The sequence below is a fragment of the Phalangium opilio genome, unplaced genomic scaffold, assembly GCF_054372755.1.
Source record: "Phalangium opilio isolate 3A_F unplaced genomic scaffold, DU_Popi_V2 ptg000217l_1, whole genome shotgun sequence".
Taxonomy (NCBI): Eukaryota; Metazoa; Arthropoda; class Arachnida; order Opiliones; family Phalangiidae; genus Phalangium; species Phalangium opilio.
The window spans coordinates 77862-95881 of NW_028324218.1; the positions used below are offsets into that span (position 1 = coordinate 77862).

Sequence of the window (18020 nt, forward strand, 5' to 3'; positions counted from 1 at the left end):
CTATTAAAATATTTTCGGGGAAGATATTAACTATGGTTTATATTAAAATACATAAAAACCTTCAAGTTTTACAGCCCATTCGAGAAATTTCTACAGCAAAATTTACTAAAACCTAAAATCACTAAATTTATAAAACTTCAATTTTGTTGGAAACGCGAGAAATTTTTATTACATGCCTAGAAAATAAAACCTTAACACTTAAGCCTAATTCTTCGAAAACAAACGTAAAACTTTATCACGCGCACGCGAACCAATCAAATATGTCATTTTGAATTCACGCGCCGTAATTTTCTGATTACAAAAACGGGCGGGAAATAATTTAGCTCGCGCGCGCCCCCTTTTGCGTTTTTTTTTTCTTCTTCTTCATTTCCCGCCCAAATTCAAACACTGTAACGGATATCCTTTTAAGCCTAAAACGGGCCTAATTTCTCTGTAACTATAATTCAAATTAGGGTCGATTAAGACCCCGCGGTTAGAATTTTGATTCTGGGTAGTTATGAATATCAAAATGGCGGGTAAAAAAAAAGTGCCACTCCGGGCCTTAGGACGTGACTTGGGTTTGTGGAAAATCTAGAGAAAACGTGTCTTGAATCCTAAAACAGTTTTAGTTTCGTAAAAATAAAAATCGTATGTAACTGGACTACAATGTAATATTTAATTTTCAAATAAAGCTTTGAGGAAAGAAGAAAAACTGAAAAGATTATTACGATATTATCGCCCCATAATTTTTGCGTTTGTTTATACAAGGCAATTGTAATTGATTTACTAACGTCCCATTTAAGTCAAAACTAAAAGAAATATGTTTCAAATATGCAAATATCTTCAGAGAGAAACCTAGCTTTTTGGTTAGTTTTTATGTATGCGTGCAAGAAAAAGCGTTTTCGCACGCTTACCGCCTATTAAACCTTTCTAAAACCAAGAAGCGATATGTAGTTTATTAGGGAGAAGGTATAAGATGCCTATAAGTATTGGAGCGCGCCATAGTCCTGCTGCCCCCTTTTCAAAATACAAGGGGGGGGGGACGTACAAGGGGGGGGGGACGTAAAAGGAGGAGGCCGTCGGGCTATTTCGCCCCCTCTCCTCGGTCGGAAAATACGACTGTAATTTTTTTTCTCATTCGCGTCGTCGCGCTGACGTGCACGAGTTTTCAAGAACCAATCAGATGCTGGTTGGTTGTAATTTAGAGGCGGCGGAGATTAACTCCGGACACGTCTACGTAACGTTTGGACTGGAGATAAAGAGCTAGAAATGTGGATGAATGAATTTATACCTTCTCCCTAATATCACTTCTTGCTAAAACTTTGTATAAAGGTTTAGTAATAGTATATGTATATTTAGGTTGACCGTAATCCCTAAGCCTTTTTAAGTAAAACTATTCCTTTTAAGCTGCTTATCTGTAATACAGGGTGTAAGAACAAACTACATGTACACCGAATTCGGCAAACTATAATAACCCATCCCTTTTTGAAATGTATGAACACCCTGTATGTGTAAATTAATATACTATATAGATATTAACACATTTAAAAGCAATATTACGCAACACGGTCTCTAATTTCCCGGGCCGTAAAAAAAACCAGAAATCATTGCTCCATTTACGCATTTTGATAAAATATATGCAAACCGAATATAATATATAACACCTGTATTATTATTATGTACATACCTGTTAAGATTTATATATGCGGTTATCGTAAATGAAGCCTCTATTTTTTGGTGATAATAAATATCCTTTTCACATCCCTATTGAAACTTGAAAGGGGGGCTAAGTTGGTAATATCTCTAACTAGTTAGTTTTATCACATCTTCGAGACTTGAGAGGATGTAGTACAGTGTTTTTAGGCTTAGTATTTATGTAGTTAGTTAGGCCTAACGACTACGTGTAGGTGTGGTGTAATTGCGCTTCGTAATATCATGACCATGTCCTCGTCAGCGCATATATTTTGCGCGTTTTTCGGTGTTTATGATGAACCTAGGAAAGCTCGGAGACGCAGAACAAGTGTTGTAACAACGCGAAAATCAAAAACTGATAGCCGTGCGTTAGATTTTATGCTCGTGCGGAAGAAAGCAACTAAAAGAAGGTGTGGTACAAATTTAATTTATTCCTGAATCATGAGGAGGCTTTATTATCATTTATTTATTTATTGTTATATTTGGGGCGTGTGTGTGACGTAACGTCTATAGCCGCCAAGGCTTAGCTACAAAATTTATCAATATAATCAGTAGATTAATTAATTAATTAATATTTTGGCTTAATACTTTTTAAAACTGGGGCCCATTCCACCAGACAACACACGTGGGGAATATCCCCCCAAAATTTAAAAATAAAAAAGTTGCAATATCCGGGTATTGACGGTAACCGGATGGCGCTAGGGAAGTCGCGCGAGGTTAAAGTTCACAAACCCGTTATGTCATGTCCAATGGGTTATTCAAAAACTTTGGTTTATCGCTGAATTTTAGGTGAGGAAATGACAATTTGTTTACAATTTTTGGTTGAAACATGCACGAAAAGACGCCTCGGGTCGCGTTTCGTCATAAAATCAATGACATCATTAGGGAAACTGGGGCTGGACAACGGGGCGGGGAAAGATATTTTTATGGACACACTCGAACCGAGGCTTAGCGTACTCCCCATAGAGAATACATAGAAAGGCTGGCGCTTTTGGCGTGCCGGCTTTTACTTCACCAAGCCCAAAAACACCTTTCCTACCATAATAGAAATGAATGACGGTCGATTCTTTTACATCCTAGAGAATATTGTGCCCTTTTTAGCCTCGTACAATTTAAATAATAGCCTCTGTAGTTCAAAACGCAAGGCTTAAGAGTCCCAGGCCTGGACTAGTGTCAACAACAGTTTATAATAAATCAAACTGAATAAGGTTGTAGCTAGGGGCTTTTGAGTTCAACGGACTTTAATTTAGATTAAAATTAAATGCATGTGTATTTTAATATCAATCGTTCACGCGGTTTACAGTTATATAGGGAATATATTTATAACAGAAAATGTATCTATTGGGTTGGAATTAAATGAAGGGTAAATTAATTAAGTTTCATTCATATTAGTTATATTTACATTAATTGATTAAAGATACGATTAATTTAATCAAATTTACTTATATTTTAATGTATTTAGAGTCAATATTTAGCAATGTTTGCTTAGTAAGTGTTGAATTAAATAGACAAATGAAATGCAGTGTTGATTTTGGTTTGGTTTTGGCACGTTTTTTTAAAACAGCTGTTGACATGACAAGCTTTGAATGTTAAATGTTGTACATTTTATTAAATTAAACGTTGATTATTCTGAACTTGAAGTTAATTTTAATTTTAATGATTATGTGTTTTAATCTTTGCAGAAAGGCGATCCAAGGTGACATAAAAATCTCAAGTCAAAATGGGGAAACGCGGAGTTTAAGGAGTACCCCTGATTGGAGTGTACGTTTATTTTCATTTAATTTAATTTAAATTTAACTTTAACTTTATAATTATTAAAATTAAATTAAGCCTTAAGTAATTAAATTAATTAGTTTAATTAATTTAAGGAGGGTGCAGTGAACGGTGATCATCTTTGGGTCCCAACAAGTGCCTCTGGGGACATGTGCTATGTTGGTGACAATGATTGCTCAGTAAGTCTTAATTATTAAATACAAATTAATTAATAATTAAACTTAAATAATAATTATTATTGTTGTTTTAAATAGAAGCAAGGTTCGAGGATGAAATGTCCAGCTTGTAAAGTCATAGTTCATACTGGTTGTGTTAATATTTTAGTAGAAAAGGTACGTGAATGTGTTCACTCGCTGTTTTGTGCAATCTTTTTTTTTAAGTATTTGTTTTAGACTTGTTAATTAATGTTAATTTTAATTGGTTTTCGTTTAATTTAGACAAAATTTGAATGTAAAGAAACGTTTAAAGATGTGGGAATTCGTCAGTATAGGGAGCAAACGGGGAATAAGCATCATTGGGTGCATCGGAGGCATCAAAAAGGACGTTGTGATCAATGTGGAAAGTCTTTTCAGTCGAAATTATCCTTTGGAAGTAAAGTAAGTCTAATAAAAAGAAAAAAACAGTTCAATTAAACTGATTTATTTATTAATATTTAGTTTTAATGTTAAGCCTACTTGTCATTTTTTGAATAGTCTCGGTCGCCATTTTGTTTCTGTTAGCTAAGCCTACTTGTCAATTTTTTGCAAAGTCAACAGGAATTCCGCCTCCATTTTGTTTCTGTAAGCTAAGCCTAAATTTTAAGCCTAGTTGTCAAATTTTGAATTGTCAACATGAATTCTGGTCATCATTTTGCCTCTGGTAGTTAAGCCTAAATGTTAAGCCTAGTTATAAATTTTTCCCTATTATTATTATTGAATCCCAGTCTTCATTTTGTTTTTGTTATCTAAGCCTAAGTGTTAAGTCTAATTATAATTTTTTGGCTAAGTCAACATGAATTCCGATTTAATTTTGTTTCTGTTAGTTAAGCCTAAATTTTAAGCCTAGTTGTCAACTTTTGCCTAGTCATCATGGGTTCTGGTCTCCATTTTGTTTCCTTTGATTAAACCTAGTTGTCACGAATCGTGGTCGCCATTTTGTTTCTGTTAGCTAAGCCTAATTGTCAATTTTTGCCTAGTCATCTTGATTTCTGAATCCCGGTCTCCATTTTGTTTCTGTTACCTAAGCCCTAGCCAACTCGATCACGAGCTGCCCGATTTTTTGACTAATCATCAGGAATCGCGGTCGACATTTTGTTTCGGTCAGGGTGGGAAATAAGGATTTTTTTTTAACTGGACATTGTTTGGGCCATTGACCAGGGCACGTTGTCTGCTAAACTAAAGAAGTGGATACTTAATATATTTGAGTTGTCTGGGCTGTGGTTACCCTTGAATTTTCTTAGTGGTCCAGAGACCCAGTCCGAATTAATTTTAGACTGGTCATTTTCCCTGTTTCACGCTGGTTTCGATTACCTAAGACATAGCCCACTCGATCACGCGCAACACGACGCGAGCTGCTCGATTTTTTTGACTAGTCATCACGAATCGCGGTCGTCGCCATTTTGTTTCTGTTATCTAAGCCTACTTGCCAAAATTTTCCTTTGTCATCATGAATCCCGTTCTGGACTTCGTTTTTATTAGGCCTATTTATACCTTAAAACTAGGCTTAGCGAAAAATTGAATTCCTATTTCGTACAACAAAGACAGAATCCTAAACTGTTTGAATTTGATTGGTAGGAAATCGTTGCGATCAGTTGTTCTTGGTGTAAAACGGCATATCACAACAAAGAGACGTGTTTTAGCATCAATCGAATCGAAGAAACTTGCCTTTTAGGAACACATTCTAATTTAATTGTTCCACAATCGTGGATCGTTAAACTGCCCAGGAAAGATTCCTTCAAATCCTCCATCAGGAGGCCGCCCAAAAAACGAGCCTCCACTAAAAGGAAAGCCAAAAAAGAGGTACCGTAATTAAAACCCTCTCTCTCTCTTATTTAAATTTTGGATTAAGTTTAATTTTTGGCGGGGGGTTTTTTTTTTTGAGGGGGGGGGGAGGTTAGTACTTGACAAAAGTTCAAGACGCTTTTAAGGGTTTGTTTTATTGCTATGGAAACCATTTTTATTTTTATAGCTCTCTTAGTGAGCCGTTGTTTTAATTAGATTAGGCCTACTACTACTGTCTAATTAATACTTCAGGGGGTGTTCTACGTAATCAGGGTTCATATAAACCCGGAAAACCTTAGGGAAATAGGTAGTTGGCAGGGAAATATATGGGGGGAATTTAGGGAGATAACGTGGGAAATTCAGGGAAATATATTTGAGAAATAACGTGGGAAATTCAGGGAAATGAATTTGAGAAATAACGTGGGAAATTCAGGGAAATATATTTGAGAAATAACGTGGGAAATTCAGGGAAATGAATTTGAGAAATAACGTGGGAAATTCAGGGAAATGAATTTGAGAAATAACGTGGGAAATTCAGGGAAATATATTTGAGAAATAACGTGGGAAATTCAGGGAAATATATTTGAGAAATAACGTGGGAAATTCAGGGAAATGAATTTGAGAAATAACGTGGGAAATTCATGGAAATATATGGGGAAATAACGTGGGAAATATATGGGGAAATAACGTGGGAAATATATGGGGAAAATAACGTGGAAAACACCGGGAAATATATGGGGGAAAACAATGTGGAAAACTGGGGGAAAACAACGTGGAAAACTCGGGGATATCGGTTTTCCATAAGCTGTATGAACCCTGGTTATTGATTTAATGATAAATACTCTTTCAATAATGAAAAAGACTTTCTTGGAATTTGTGTTTCTTTTTAAATATTTTTAGGCCTAAATTTATCCCTAATGAACCTTAGGAACAATAGGCGTCTCTTAATGAACGTCACTAATTATAAAGGAGGGTTTTTGTATTGGTTTTAAATAATACAATAGTCTAGAGTGGGGTTTTGTTTGTCAAGTTGGTTGGGGGATTTGAATTGGTTCCCCCTTCTTTCCACTCCAGGGAGAGAAAGATCAGTCGCGGACATTCGCGATCAAGCCCATTCCCTCGGCCAATTCTAAGCCTTTGCTAGTTTTTATCAATCCTAAAAGCGGTGGGAATCAAGGGGCCAAATTAATGCAGAAGTTTCAATGGCTACTCAATCCGAGACAAGTTTTTGATCTATCGCAGGGTGGACCATCGGCAGGGTACGTTTCCCTGACTTGTCCGTCCCTAGTGGGGGTGGGATACGTAATATGAGGGAAATCGGTGGGCACGCTAACTGTGGAACGACTTGGGTTGGGTGGGACGCTAGAAAATGGGGAGGAATAGTCGTGAAAATGGCGGACCGTCTTCCTGATTCGTCCCACCATTTTCCCGAGTATTCCTCTCCATTTTATAGCGTCCCATCAGACCTAATTCGTTCCACAGTTAGCGTGCCCACAGATAGGTCCGGTGGAACGCTAGAAAATGGGGGAGGAATCCTCGGAAAAATGGCGGACGGTCTTCCTGATTCGTCTACCGTAGTCCGCCCGCCATTTTTCCGAGTATTCCCCGCCCATTTTCTAGCGTCCCACCGGACCTATGTCGTTCCAAAGTTAGCGTGCCCACCGATTTCACTCAAATTACATGTCCGCACCCCCCATCATCCTTGCCTAAAAGGCGGCATGTCGTTAACTGTTATTCCAAAAATGTGCTTAACGGAACAGCTTGGAGCTTTATCGTAAAGTTCCAAACTTGAGAATCCTCGCTTGCGGTGGCGATGGTACTGTCGGATGGTTGTTATCGGTCTTTGATCAGATTGGGATCTCCCCCTACCCTCCGATCGCGATCTTACCACTCGGAACTGGGAATGATCTGGCCCGATCGTTGGGATGGGGCGGTGGTTACACCGACGAACCAATCTCCAAGATCTTATTAAACGTGCAAGAAGGTGAAGTGACGCAACTCGATAGGTGGGATCTTCAAGTTGAACCCAATATCGACGCGGACTTGGCCACTTGCGAAGAGGGAAAGTCCAGTATGCCCTTAAACGTAGTTAACAATTACTACTCATTGGGTGTCGATGCCCATATTGCCTTGGAGTTCCACGAAGCCAGAGGTAACTGGACATGCATGATCTTGACCACCAACAGTGTGTCCAGGAACTAGAAATGAATATTTCTTGGTGGGGTTGGTTTGTCTTTTGGCAGAAGCCCATCCTGAACGCTTCAATAGTCGATTAAGGAACAAAGTATTTTATGGTCAAGCTGGTGGTAAAGATCTTTTGCAGAGGAAATGGAAGGATTTGTGTACCTACGTCACGTTGGAGTGTGACGGTGTCGATTTAACCAATAGGCTACGAGAGTTGAAAGTTCATTCTATTCTATTTCTAAATATACCTAGGTAAGATACGTTTTTCATGCCTTATTCTTCATTGCTAAGCCTTGCCCATAGAAACTAAGCCATATTGTTAGGATAGCTGTTCCAACTTCCGGGAAGTGTATTTCTTGGTTTTTCTTTGATTTCTAAGCCTTGCCCATAGAAACTAGGCCATATTGTGAGGATAGTTGTTCCAGGTGGGTATATTGTTGCATTTTCACTTGTCTCTAGTTACGGAGGTGGTACGAGGCCATGGGGTAACGTTGGGTCCGGTTTGGGTATGCAAAAAACCGATGATGGCTTAATTGAAGTCATTGGTCTCACCACGTATCAGTTGGTGAGTACTTAATGACTGGATCAAGGGGTACTGAAGCGTTTGGGGGTTGTTTTTTACTTAAATGGTCAATCTTGGGGATCGGGGGTTTGGTTTGTAGCCTTTCCTGCAGGCGGGAGGTCACGGAACGTGTCTTGCTCAATGTCGCCAAGCCCATTTGGTGACGACCCGCACAATTCCTATGCAAGTTGACGGTGAACCCTGCAAGTTGTTGCCTTCGGTCATCGATATGAAGTTGCGAAACCAAGCCAACATGATGGCCAAAGCGACGAAACGAAGAGGACCGGAACCTTTGGCTCCTACCATGGAGAAACTCATGCTGGAAGTTCGCCGCCTCAATATGGCCGATTACGAAAATTATCATTACGATAAGGAGAAGTTGCGGGAATTGTCCATTCAACTGACTCAGTTATGCGTCAGTCAGGATACTTGCTTGGAAGCGGTGCGCGGTCAGATTAATAAGTTGATGGAGGTCGAGGTCGTCACCTTACCACCCGCTGCTGATACTGAAACAACAACTACTACTACTACCACTACTACTAATTTAACAACGATATCTGCTCAAAAACTTTCTCCTGATTGGTGCTTCCTTGATTGTAAGTACAAATATCTTTTAGTAGTAATTACCATAGACTGTTAAGCCTACTAAAGCTTTTTATATAAGCTTGTCGCGTCAACGTGCGCAAACTTATTATACTTCATCGTGTCAACGTGCACAAACTTTAATTTTATTGTCGTGTCAACGTGCACAAACTTTAATTTTATTGTCGTGTCAACGTGCGCAAACTTTAATTTTTTGTCGTATCAACGTGCGCAAACTTATTATACTATGTCCTTTCAACGTGCGCAAACTTTAATTTTTTGTCGTGTCAACGTGCGCAAACTTATTATACTTTGTCCTTTCAACGTGCGCAAACTTTAATTTTTTGTCGTGTCAACGTGCGCAAACTTATTATACTTTGTCCTTTCAACGTGCCTAAACTTATTATACTTTGTCCTTTCAACGTGCCTAAACTTATTATACTTTGTCGTGTCAACGTGCGCAAACATACCATAAAGTACCCGGTATCTTTTACTTGTAACTTAGCTTGTACCGCGGACCGATTTTTTCGCATCGACAAGGCGCAAGAGAATCTTCATTACGTGATGGACATTTGCCAGGAGGATCTGTACATCTTAGATCCCGAGACAGTCCCTGGTATACCGGATTTGGTCGAACCGATATCATTACTGGCCCCTGGTCTAGACATTCCAGACGATGACATCACCAACTTGGACTCCGAATCTGGATGTCTCAACGCCGCCTCCGCCAGTTGCAGCAAAATTAGACTCGAATCTGTGTCTTCAAATTCGTCCGGACCTTCCGATAGCAGTGGTTCCAGGAGCGTTCTTCCTAGGTAAGTCCCAGTACTTGTACTTTGTGTCTGTCTGTCTTTGTTCATCGCGCCTTAGTAGTCCAAGGCTTAGCTTATTGGTGTCTAAGTTTCTCTTCTTAAGCCTTGGCTTGATTTAGCTTGTATCTATCTCTTTCTATCCTATTTCAATTTAGCGTCAGTAGTTTGGAATTCCTCCTCAGTACAGAGTAAGACACTCCCATTACAATATATAACAAAATTAATTTATGTCGTTCGTCAAGTGACGTAGTGGATCGGTGTTTCATAAATAACATACTTATTCATAAGTACGCCATGTTTTTTATGAAACCATGAAACTTATAGATATTATGTTTTTATGACTTAGTAGCTATAGATTTAAATTTTAATTAAGTTATTACCCACCCGAATATTTTCCTATTTAACCTTTGACCTATATGTTTAGTATAACATAAATTTAATTTAACTTATGAGCGACGTTTGTATATATAGAATTGTGACCGATATGCCATCAAATGATATCATAGTCGCTGCCAAAACAAACAACCTTACAAAGGTATAATTACCTTTCTTAATTACGATTACTAACTAGTACGTGCCTATTAAGTTAACATCAAGAAGCGATATCTATAGTTTATTAGGGAGAACGGTATAAATTCGCACCACATTTCTAGCTTAGCTTTATCTCCAGTCCAAACGTTATGTAGACGTGTTCGGAGTTAATCCCCGCCGCCTCTAAATTACAACCAGCCAGCATCTCATTGGTTCTTGAAAACTCGTGCACGTCAGCGCGACGCGAATGAGAAAAAAATTACAGTCATATTTTCCGACTGAGGAGAGGAGGCGAAATAGCCCGGCGTCTCCTCCTTTTACGTCCCCCCTTGTATTTTGAAAGGGGGGGACTGCAGCACTATGGCGCGCGCGAATACTTAGGCATCTTATTCCTTCTCAGTTGTCCCTAATAAACTAGATATAGCTTCTTGGTTAGAACTCGTCCAAAACTGTGCGCGTTTGTTCCCTCTTTAGTTAGAGGAGCTTCACCGTTCGGGTTTCAGCCTTTTATCGCAAGACCATTATGGTATGACCGCCTTGCACCATGCCTCTCGTTGTGGTTATCAAGAAACTGTTCAGTATTTAATATCCAACGCTCCTAAAACGATTCTCGATATGCCTGACTATGATAAGTAAGTCTTCTTCAATTATTTACTTACTTAACGCTCTTTAAAGAATTTATTCATTTTCCCCTGACCTTACGTCCCCGGCCTCTCTCATTTTCCCCTGACCTTACATCCCCGGCCTATCTCTACCTCTCTCTCTCTACCTCCCTCTCTCTACCTCCCTCCCTCCCTCTCTCTCTCTTCCCCTCCCTCTCTCTCTCTCTTCCCCTCCCTCCCTCCCTCTCTCTTCCCCTCCCTCCCTCTCTCTCTCTTCCCCTCCCTCTCTCTCTCTCTTCCCCTCCCTCTCTCTCTCTCTCTTCCCCTCCCTCTCTCTCTCTTCCCCTCCCTCTCTCTCTCTCTCTTCCCCTCCCTCTCTCTCTTCCCCTCCCTCCCTCCCTCTCTCTTCCCCTCCCTCCCTCCCTCTCTCTTCCCCTCCCTCTCTCTCTCTTCCCCTCCCTCTCTCTCTCTTCCCCTCCCTCCCTCTCTCTCTCTTCCCCTCCCTCCCTCTCTCTCTTCCCCTCCCTCTCTCTCTCTCTACCTCCCTCTCTCTACCTCTCTACCTCCCTCTCTCTACCTCCCTCCCTCTCTCTCTCTCTCTTCCCCTCCCTCCCTCTCTCTCTCTTCCCCTCCCTCCCTCTCTCTCTTCCCCTCCCTCTCTCTCTCTCTCTTCCCCTCCCTCCCTCCCTCTCTCTTCCCCTCCCTCCCTCTCTCTCTCTTCCCCTCCCTCTCTCTCTCTCTCTCTTCCCCTCCCTCTCTCTCTCTTCCCCTCCCTCTCTCTCTCTTCCCCTCCCTCTCTCTCTCTCTTCCCCTCCCTCTCTCTCTTCCCCTCCCTCTCTCTCTCTCTTCCCCTCCCTCTCTCTCTCTCTCTTCCCCTCCCTCTCTCTCTCTTCCCCTCCCTCTCTCTCTCTTCCCCCCCTCTCTCTCTCTTCCCCTCCCTCTCTCTCTCTTCCCCTCCCTCTCTCTCTCTCTTCCCCTCCCTCCCTCTCTCTCTTCCCCTCCCTCCCTCCCTCTCTCTTCCCCTCCCTCCCTCCCTCTCTCTTCCCCTCCCTCTCTCTCTCTTCCCCTCCCTCTCTCTCTTCCCCTCCCTCCCTCTCTCTCTCTCTTCCCCTCCCTCCCTCTCTCTCTTCCCCTCCCTCTCTCTCTCTCTACCTCCCTCTCTCTACCTCTCTACCTCCCTCTCTCTACCTCCCTCCCTCTCTCTCTCTCTCTTCCCCTCCCTCCCTCTCTCTCTCTTCCCCTCCCTCCCTCTCTCTCTCTTCCCCTCCCTCTCTCTCTCTCTTCCCCTCCCTCTCTCTCTCTTCCCCTCCCTCCCTCTCTCTCTTCCCCTCCCTCCCTCTCTCTCTTCCCCTCCCTCTCTCTCTCTCTCTTCCCCTCCCTCTCTCTCTCTCTCTTCCCCTCCCTCTCTCTCTCTCTCTTCCCCTCCCTCTCTCTCTCTTCCCCTCCCTCTCTCTCTCTTCCCCTCCCTCTCTCTCTCTCTCTTCCCCTCCCTCTCTCTCTCTCTCTTCCCCTCCCTCTCTCTCTCTTCCCCTCCCTCTCTCTCTCTCTTCCCCTCCCTCTCTCTCTCTCTCTTCCCCTCCCTCTCTCTCTCTCTCTTCCCCTCCCTCTCTCTCTCTCTCTTCCCCTCCCCCCTCTCTCTCTCTTCCCCTCCCTCTCTCTCTCTCTACCTCCCTCTCTCTACCTCCCTCCCTCCCTCTCTCTCTCTTCCCCTCCCTCTCTCTCTCTTCCCCTCCCTCCCTCCCTCTCTCTTCCCCTCCCTCCCTCCCTCTCTCTTCCCCTCCCTCCCTCTCTCTCTCTCTTCCCCTCCCTCTCTCTCTCTTCCCCTCCCTCTCTCTCTCTCTTCCCCTCCCTCTCTCTCTCTCTTCCCCTCCCTCTCTCTCTCTCTTCCCCTCCCTCTCTCTCTCTCTCTTCCCCGCCCTCTCTCTCTCTCTCTTCCCCTCCCTCCCTCTCTCCCTCCCTCTTCCTCCCCCTCTCTCACTCTCTCTTCCCCCTCTCACTCTCTTCGAGCGTGGGTTTCTTTGACGATGACCTTGAAGTACCAGAATCCTTACGAGGGCCCCTTTATGGGTTTATAAGATCCGTGGTTGACTTTCTTAATGGGGGGGTTACCTTATTCCTTTGTTTTGTAGAGGTCAAACGGCATTACACAAGGCGTCGAAGTATAAGCAACCGTTGATTTGTTGCATGTTGATCTCGGCGGGTGCCTCTCTTAGTGTCGTTGATAAACAGGGTCTAACACCGCGGCAATTGGCAACGCAACAGGGTGACGAGTCCCTCGAATCTTACCTACTAGGTTCGTAACCACATTTTTATTATTATTTATTTTTTGGACTTATGTTCATTTGCATGTGTGTTTTGAGATATATATTATTAAATGATTGTCATTTTATGGTGGCTTGAAGTTTAAGTATGTGTTATTGCACTAGTTGGGGGCGTATATGGTCCCCTGCTAAGCTTTCGTTCACTATTCCCGCATTATCTCGGGTTAGTAGACGTATTTTTTTAGACATTATTGCATAACACCTTCCTATAAAACCCCCTGTTTGTTTAGGTGGTTGTAGGGGGGGGGGCTTATTTTTGGGTTTTCACTCCGCAATTTTGGGTTTTTTGAAATTTTATTTCACATTATGCTTCAATTCAATCAAATTTTTGGCATTATAGTTGTTTTGGTCTTTTATGAATTCCACTTCATTTTTGCCATGGTTTTTATATATAGGTTATTTTTAAAGCATGTTTTTGTGATCTGGGTTTAATTTTTTTACTATTATTGCCTTTTTTGCGTAGTAGTAGTAGTAGTAGTAGTTGCAATTAGCATATTAAATTATGCATATTTTACATATTTTATGTAATACATGTGTCCCGCTTAAATTTTATCCCTTCATGTACATTTCACATATTTTTGGCACTAATTAGCCTATTTTACACTGTACACATTTTTAAAATTCACACCAGAACATTTTAGCACATTCCTTAATGCACATTTCACATATTTTTTAAAAAACATTTGTCCCCACATAATTTTATCCCTTCATGCACATTTCACATATTTTTTGGCATCACCTCGTGTGTTTCACACTGTGCACATTTTTAAAATTCACACCAGAACATTTTAGCACATTATTTCATGCACATTTCACGTATTTTTAGAAATACATTTGTCCCCGCATATTTTTATCCCTTCATGTGCGTTTCACATATTTTTGACACTACCTGACGTATTTCACACTGTACACGTGTTTAAACTTCACAGAATCATACCAAAACATTTTAGCACATTCCTTTATGCACATTTCACATTTGTTTGGAAATAAAATTGTCCCCGCATAATTTTATCCATTTATGCACATTTCACATATTTTTTGGCACTGCCTGGCGTATTTCACACTGTACACAATCCAAAAACATTTATTCACGTGTGATAATAAAAAAAAACATTATTGAACATTATTTAGATCAAGAAACACGTCAACAAAATGGTAGGGACAAAGAAACGAGGGTGTGAACACGTCGTAACTTGTTCGTACGTGATAAAAAAACGTGTGTATTACATCATATTTTTAACGTGAAATTTGTAAAAAAAAATTAAAATCGTGTGAACGAACATAAAATTAACACACATTTTTGGGAAAAAAGAATCACTTGGCTACGATAAGCCTTTTTAATTTTAATTTAATTTCTATGGAAATTAATTATAATTAAAGTTTTTTGAAATGTTCCTTAAAATTAACATTTTAAAACAACAAATAAAACAACCGACAACAAAAAACACATTTACGTGAAATTCAAGAAAATATAAACACTTGGAAAAAACAAAAATACAAAACACTATTGCTAAGCCCAAAATAATATATGCCATTTGATCAGACTTTTTCAAAAATAATCCCCCCAAAATAAGAAATAAGAAATAAAATTCTACGAACAAAATAATATTATAGATTCGTATAAATTTGAAAATAAAATGAGAAATAGTTTTTTCAGGACAAAAATAAATACACAAATTTAGATAACCTTAACGAACACAAATTAAAACAAAAAAACAATTAACAAATTAAAAAATGGTGCCAGTTTACTGTAGAGTGATTAAAAACATTAATTAATTAGGCAGGTTAAGCTATACCTAAAATTAACCATGGGATGTAAAAAACAACACATTTTTTATTTAAAACACGTAAGTAACTTAGTCATATAACATTCCAACAACAACAACAACAACAACAACAAAAAACATGAACACATGAATATTAATATTAAAATTAACAGATTTTTTTTTTAAATTGAATATCGGGATTTATAAGATTAATTAGTTTAAATTAATTACACCATGTTTTTTGGAGATTTAAATAATTAAAGGAAATATAACAGAAATATTGTAAATAAGCGAATATAAATAGTTAAGAAAGAAATACATTAATTGCACTTAAATACAGTTAGTTTATAAACCAAACAAATTAAATACACTAAGGTTTAATTACCCTTTTTAATTTTTAGGCTTTTTTTAAAATTAATACACGTAAGTTTTTAAAAAATTCAAAGAGTTCCGCATTTGAGACATTTAGTCGTTTTTAACAAATAAGCTTCTATACATGACATCGCCTAAGTAATAATTTTTTTTTTAGTAATTAAGGCTTACTGTTCATTTTTTTGAAAATACAAAAAATGCCTTGAAAGAAAATTATCCTGATATTTCTGCGGATTTGTTTAATTAAAACGATGGAGGTGAATGAGACCTTCAAAATGAAATTAAGATGGTTAAAATCGGTCCATAAATAAGAAAGTTACGAGTTGTCATTAATTTTCATGGAAAATACCTTGAGATTTTAATGATGTCGGATTTTGAAAGCTACGATTACACCCGGGGTTTTATGTACCGTTGTACATTGCCTTAACACGAAAAATAATCGCGATTAGTGAGAAATAACTATATATATCACAAACCCATCATGACATCTTCATGGAAATTTCCATGAAAACTCGTAACTTCCTTATTTACCGCCCGATTTTAATGAAATTGGTCTCATTTGAAAGCTCTACATCACCTCTATCCGAGTAATTACTCAAAAATCAAGTTCTACTGATATTAAATTACGAATCTTCAAATTTGTTAAGTAATCTTTTGTAATAATTTAAAAAATTCGCGTCGTGATGTCATTTTAGAAGCTATAGTTTACAGGTGCTTAAAAAAACATAAAAAATACATGAAATCGTGCCCTTACACATAACCTTAAATGAAAAAATTTATATATACCACATATTCCTTACCAAAAGGTGCCTCTACTAACAAAATATTTAAAAAAACTAAATTTTTATTAGCCGATATTTAAATATACATGCTAATAAAAATTGTTAAAAAAAAGACCCTGATAAAATAAAATAATATGAACTATCGTGTTTATTTTTCTCCGATATATTTAAAATTAAATAATGGGGTAAAAACGTTTAAAATTGACATTAAAAGAAAAATGAGGATTTTTTCAATTAAAACCAAATTGAAATTAATTAATTTAAAATGATTAAACCTCATTGATAGTAGTTTCGTTTTGAAACTTATGAATAAAACCTACGAAAATATTTAAGAATTATTGCCAGTCACAAATTCATTAATTAATTTAATTTAATTAATTTTAATTAATTTAAAATTTTAATTAAATTTAATTAGGTCACCAACCAACCTTAAAAAGTTTAAAAAAAAATAAAGAACCCAGATCACAATAATAATTAATAAGCTTATTTTTTAATTAAAAGCTATTAAAAATTTGAATAAAAGTGGAAAAATGTAACTTATTAAAAGAGAAATAGTAGATTTTATTAACGTAATTACTAAAAATTAATAAGAATTAGCGTTATTTATTTTTTAGTTTACTTGCGTTGAACGCAAAGTAGATGGTATAGTATATTAAAGTATGATAGATTAAAAAGTATACCAATCTTACAGTTAGTAAGATTAGGTTTGGTAAAATAAAAAATACCCAAAGAATATTATCAGTTTGATAAAAGTCACGGCAAAACATTTATGAAGAAAAAAAACCCGTCCTATTGTATTTGTTAAAATACAGCATAATAATTATTTGTAAATATTTTTATCGTTTCGTTTTATGTCCTTAATACAAGTCTCGTGGAAGGTTAAGGTTTTGTTTGATTTACGGTTTGGATAGAGCTTAATTGGGGCTTTAATTTGAGACCAGTTACGTCAAAATCGGACCATAATTAAGGAAGTTACGGGCCGACGAAGACGCTCGTGGAAATTTCCATGAGTTTTATTTTATGGTGTATTGAGATAGGGCGCAATTTGGGCTATGGTTTGAGTCTGATTTTATTGAAATCGGACAGTAATTAACGGAGTTATTAATAGTTAAAGCTCATGGAACTTTCCATGAGATTCAAATTTTATGGTCTCATTTGGGTCTCTAACCAAATCTGCAAAACCACTTCGCGAGATTCCTTAATCTTAGAGTTTAAAACTATGCTTTACATTTATTGTTAAATAAAACCATAAGTTTATGCTAAAAAGATTGAAATTTCCATGAAAAATAAGCTGAATTTCAAATTATAAAATTTCTGACCAGTGTCAACTATAGTGCCATCAATTTAGATATTTGAAAGAAAAGAATAAAAACCCGCAGTATTTTCAAAATATAAATAAAAACATTGAATTTTTCAAAGTTTGAAATTTTGGGGGTGAAAATTTCTAGTTACTAGATATTTCAAATGTTTCAAAAAATCCCCCCAAAATGTTTTTTAAGAAACAAACAAGCATTTTACACAAATACCTCTTATCTCTGGTCACTTCTGAAAAAAAGTATTTATTTTCAAATTACTTTAAACCAGGTTTTTTTATTGAAAATCAAATTTGAAAATCAAATTTGAAAAACAAATTTGAAAAAGTTTGAAAGGCTAGGTTGCAATTCAGGGTTTAAAAACGGGGCTCCCCTTTATTGTAAGTCTAGAAAAGAAAAGTTTGAAAATACTTTGAAAATTGAATAGATATTTTTAAAAAAAAAATTAATTAATGCGAAAAAACCTGGTTTTAATTAATATCAAATAATACTTAAAACATTTTTATATTAAATTAAATAAAAACCCAAACATTCCTTTGAAAATAACCAAAAACCAAATTGCACTAATAGTTAACATAAATTAATTAATTAATTAATTAAAAAACATAAAAAGCTGAGAAAAGTGTGTTTTTTATAGAAATAAAAAATAAAAAATAAAAATTTAATGAAACATATTCATTAGATTAATTTGGGAAAAAAAAACAAAAAAACAATTGAAACTTTTTCAAATTTTTCAAAGAGTTTAAATTATAGCTACTATATTTCATAGT

The 18020-nt window shown here is 37.7% G+C and overlaps 1 protein-coding gene across 1 annotated transcript in view; it reads left to right on the plus strand.

Annotated features, from left to right (window-relative positions):
* Positions 1–1807: 1807 nt before the first annotated feature.
* rdgA (retinal degeneration A) overlaps positions 1808–18020 on the plus strand; it is a 31163-nt gene continuing 14950 nt past the window's right edge. Inside the window, exons 1-15 of the mRNA XM_089857647.1 lie at positions 1808–2081; positions 3354–3432; positions 3540–3623; positions 3699–3776; positions 3882–4040; positions 5217–5441; positions 6498–6682; positions 7184–7575; positions 7667–7859; positions 8067–8172; positions 8270–8765; positions 9257–9566; positions 10035–10098; positions 10569–10726; positions 12826–12989. Of these exons, the coding sequence (XP_089713773.1) occupies positions 1915–2081; positions 3354–3432; positions 3540–3623; positions 3699–3776; positions 3882–4040; positions 5217–5441; positions 6498–6682; positions 7184–7575; positions 7667–7859; positions 8067–8172; positions 8270–8765; positions 9257–9566; positions 10035–10098; positions 10569–10726; positions 12826–12989 (2860 nt within the window). The 5' untranslated portion in view covers positions 1808–1914. The remainder of the gene's footprint in view (positions 2082–3353; positions 3433–3539; positions 3624–3698; positions 3777–3881; positions 4041–5216; positions 5442–6497; positions 6683–7183; positions 7576–7666; positions 7860–8066; positions 8173–8269; positions 8766–9256; positions 9567–10034; positions 10099–10568; positions 10727–12825; positions 12990–18020) is intronic.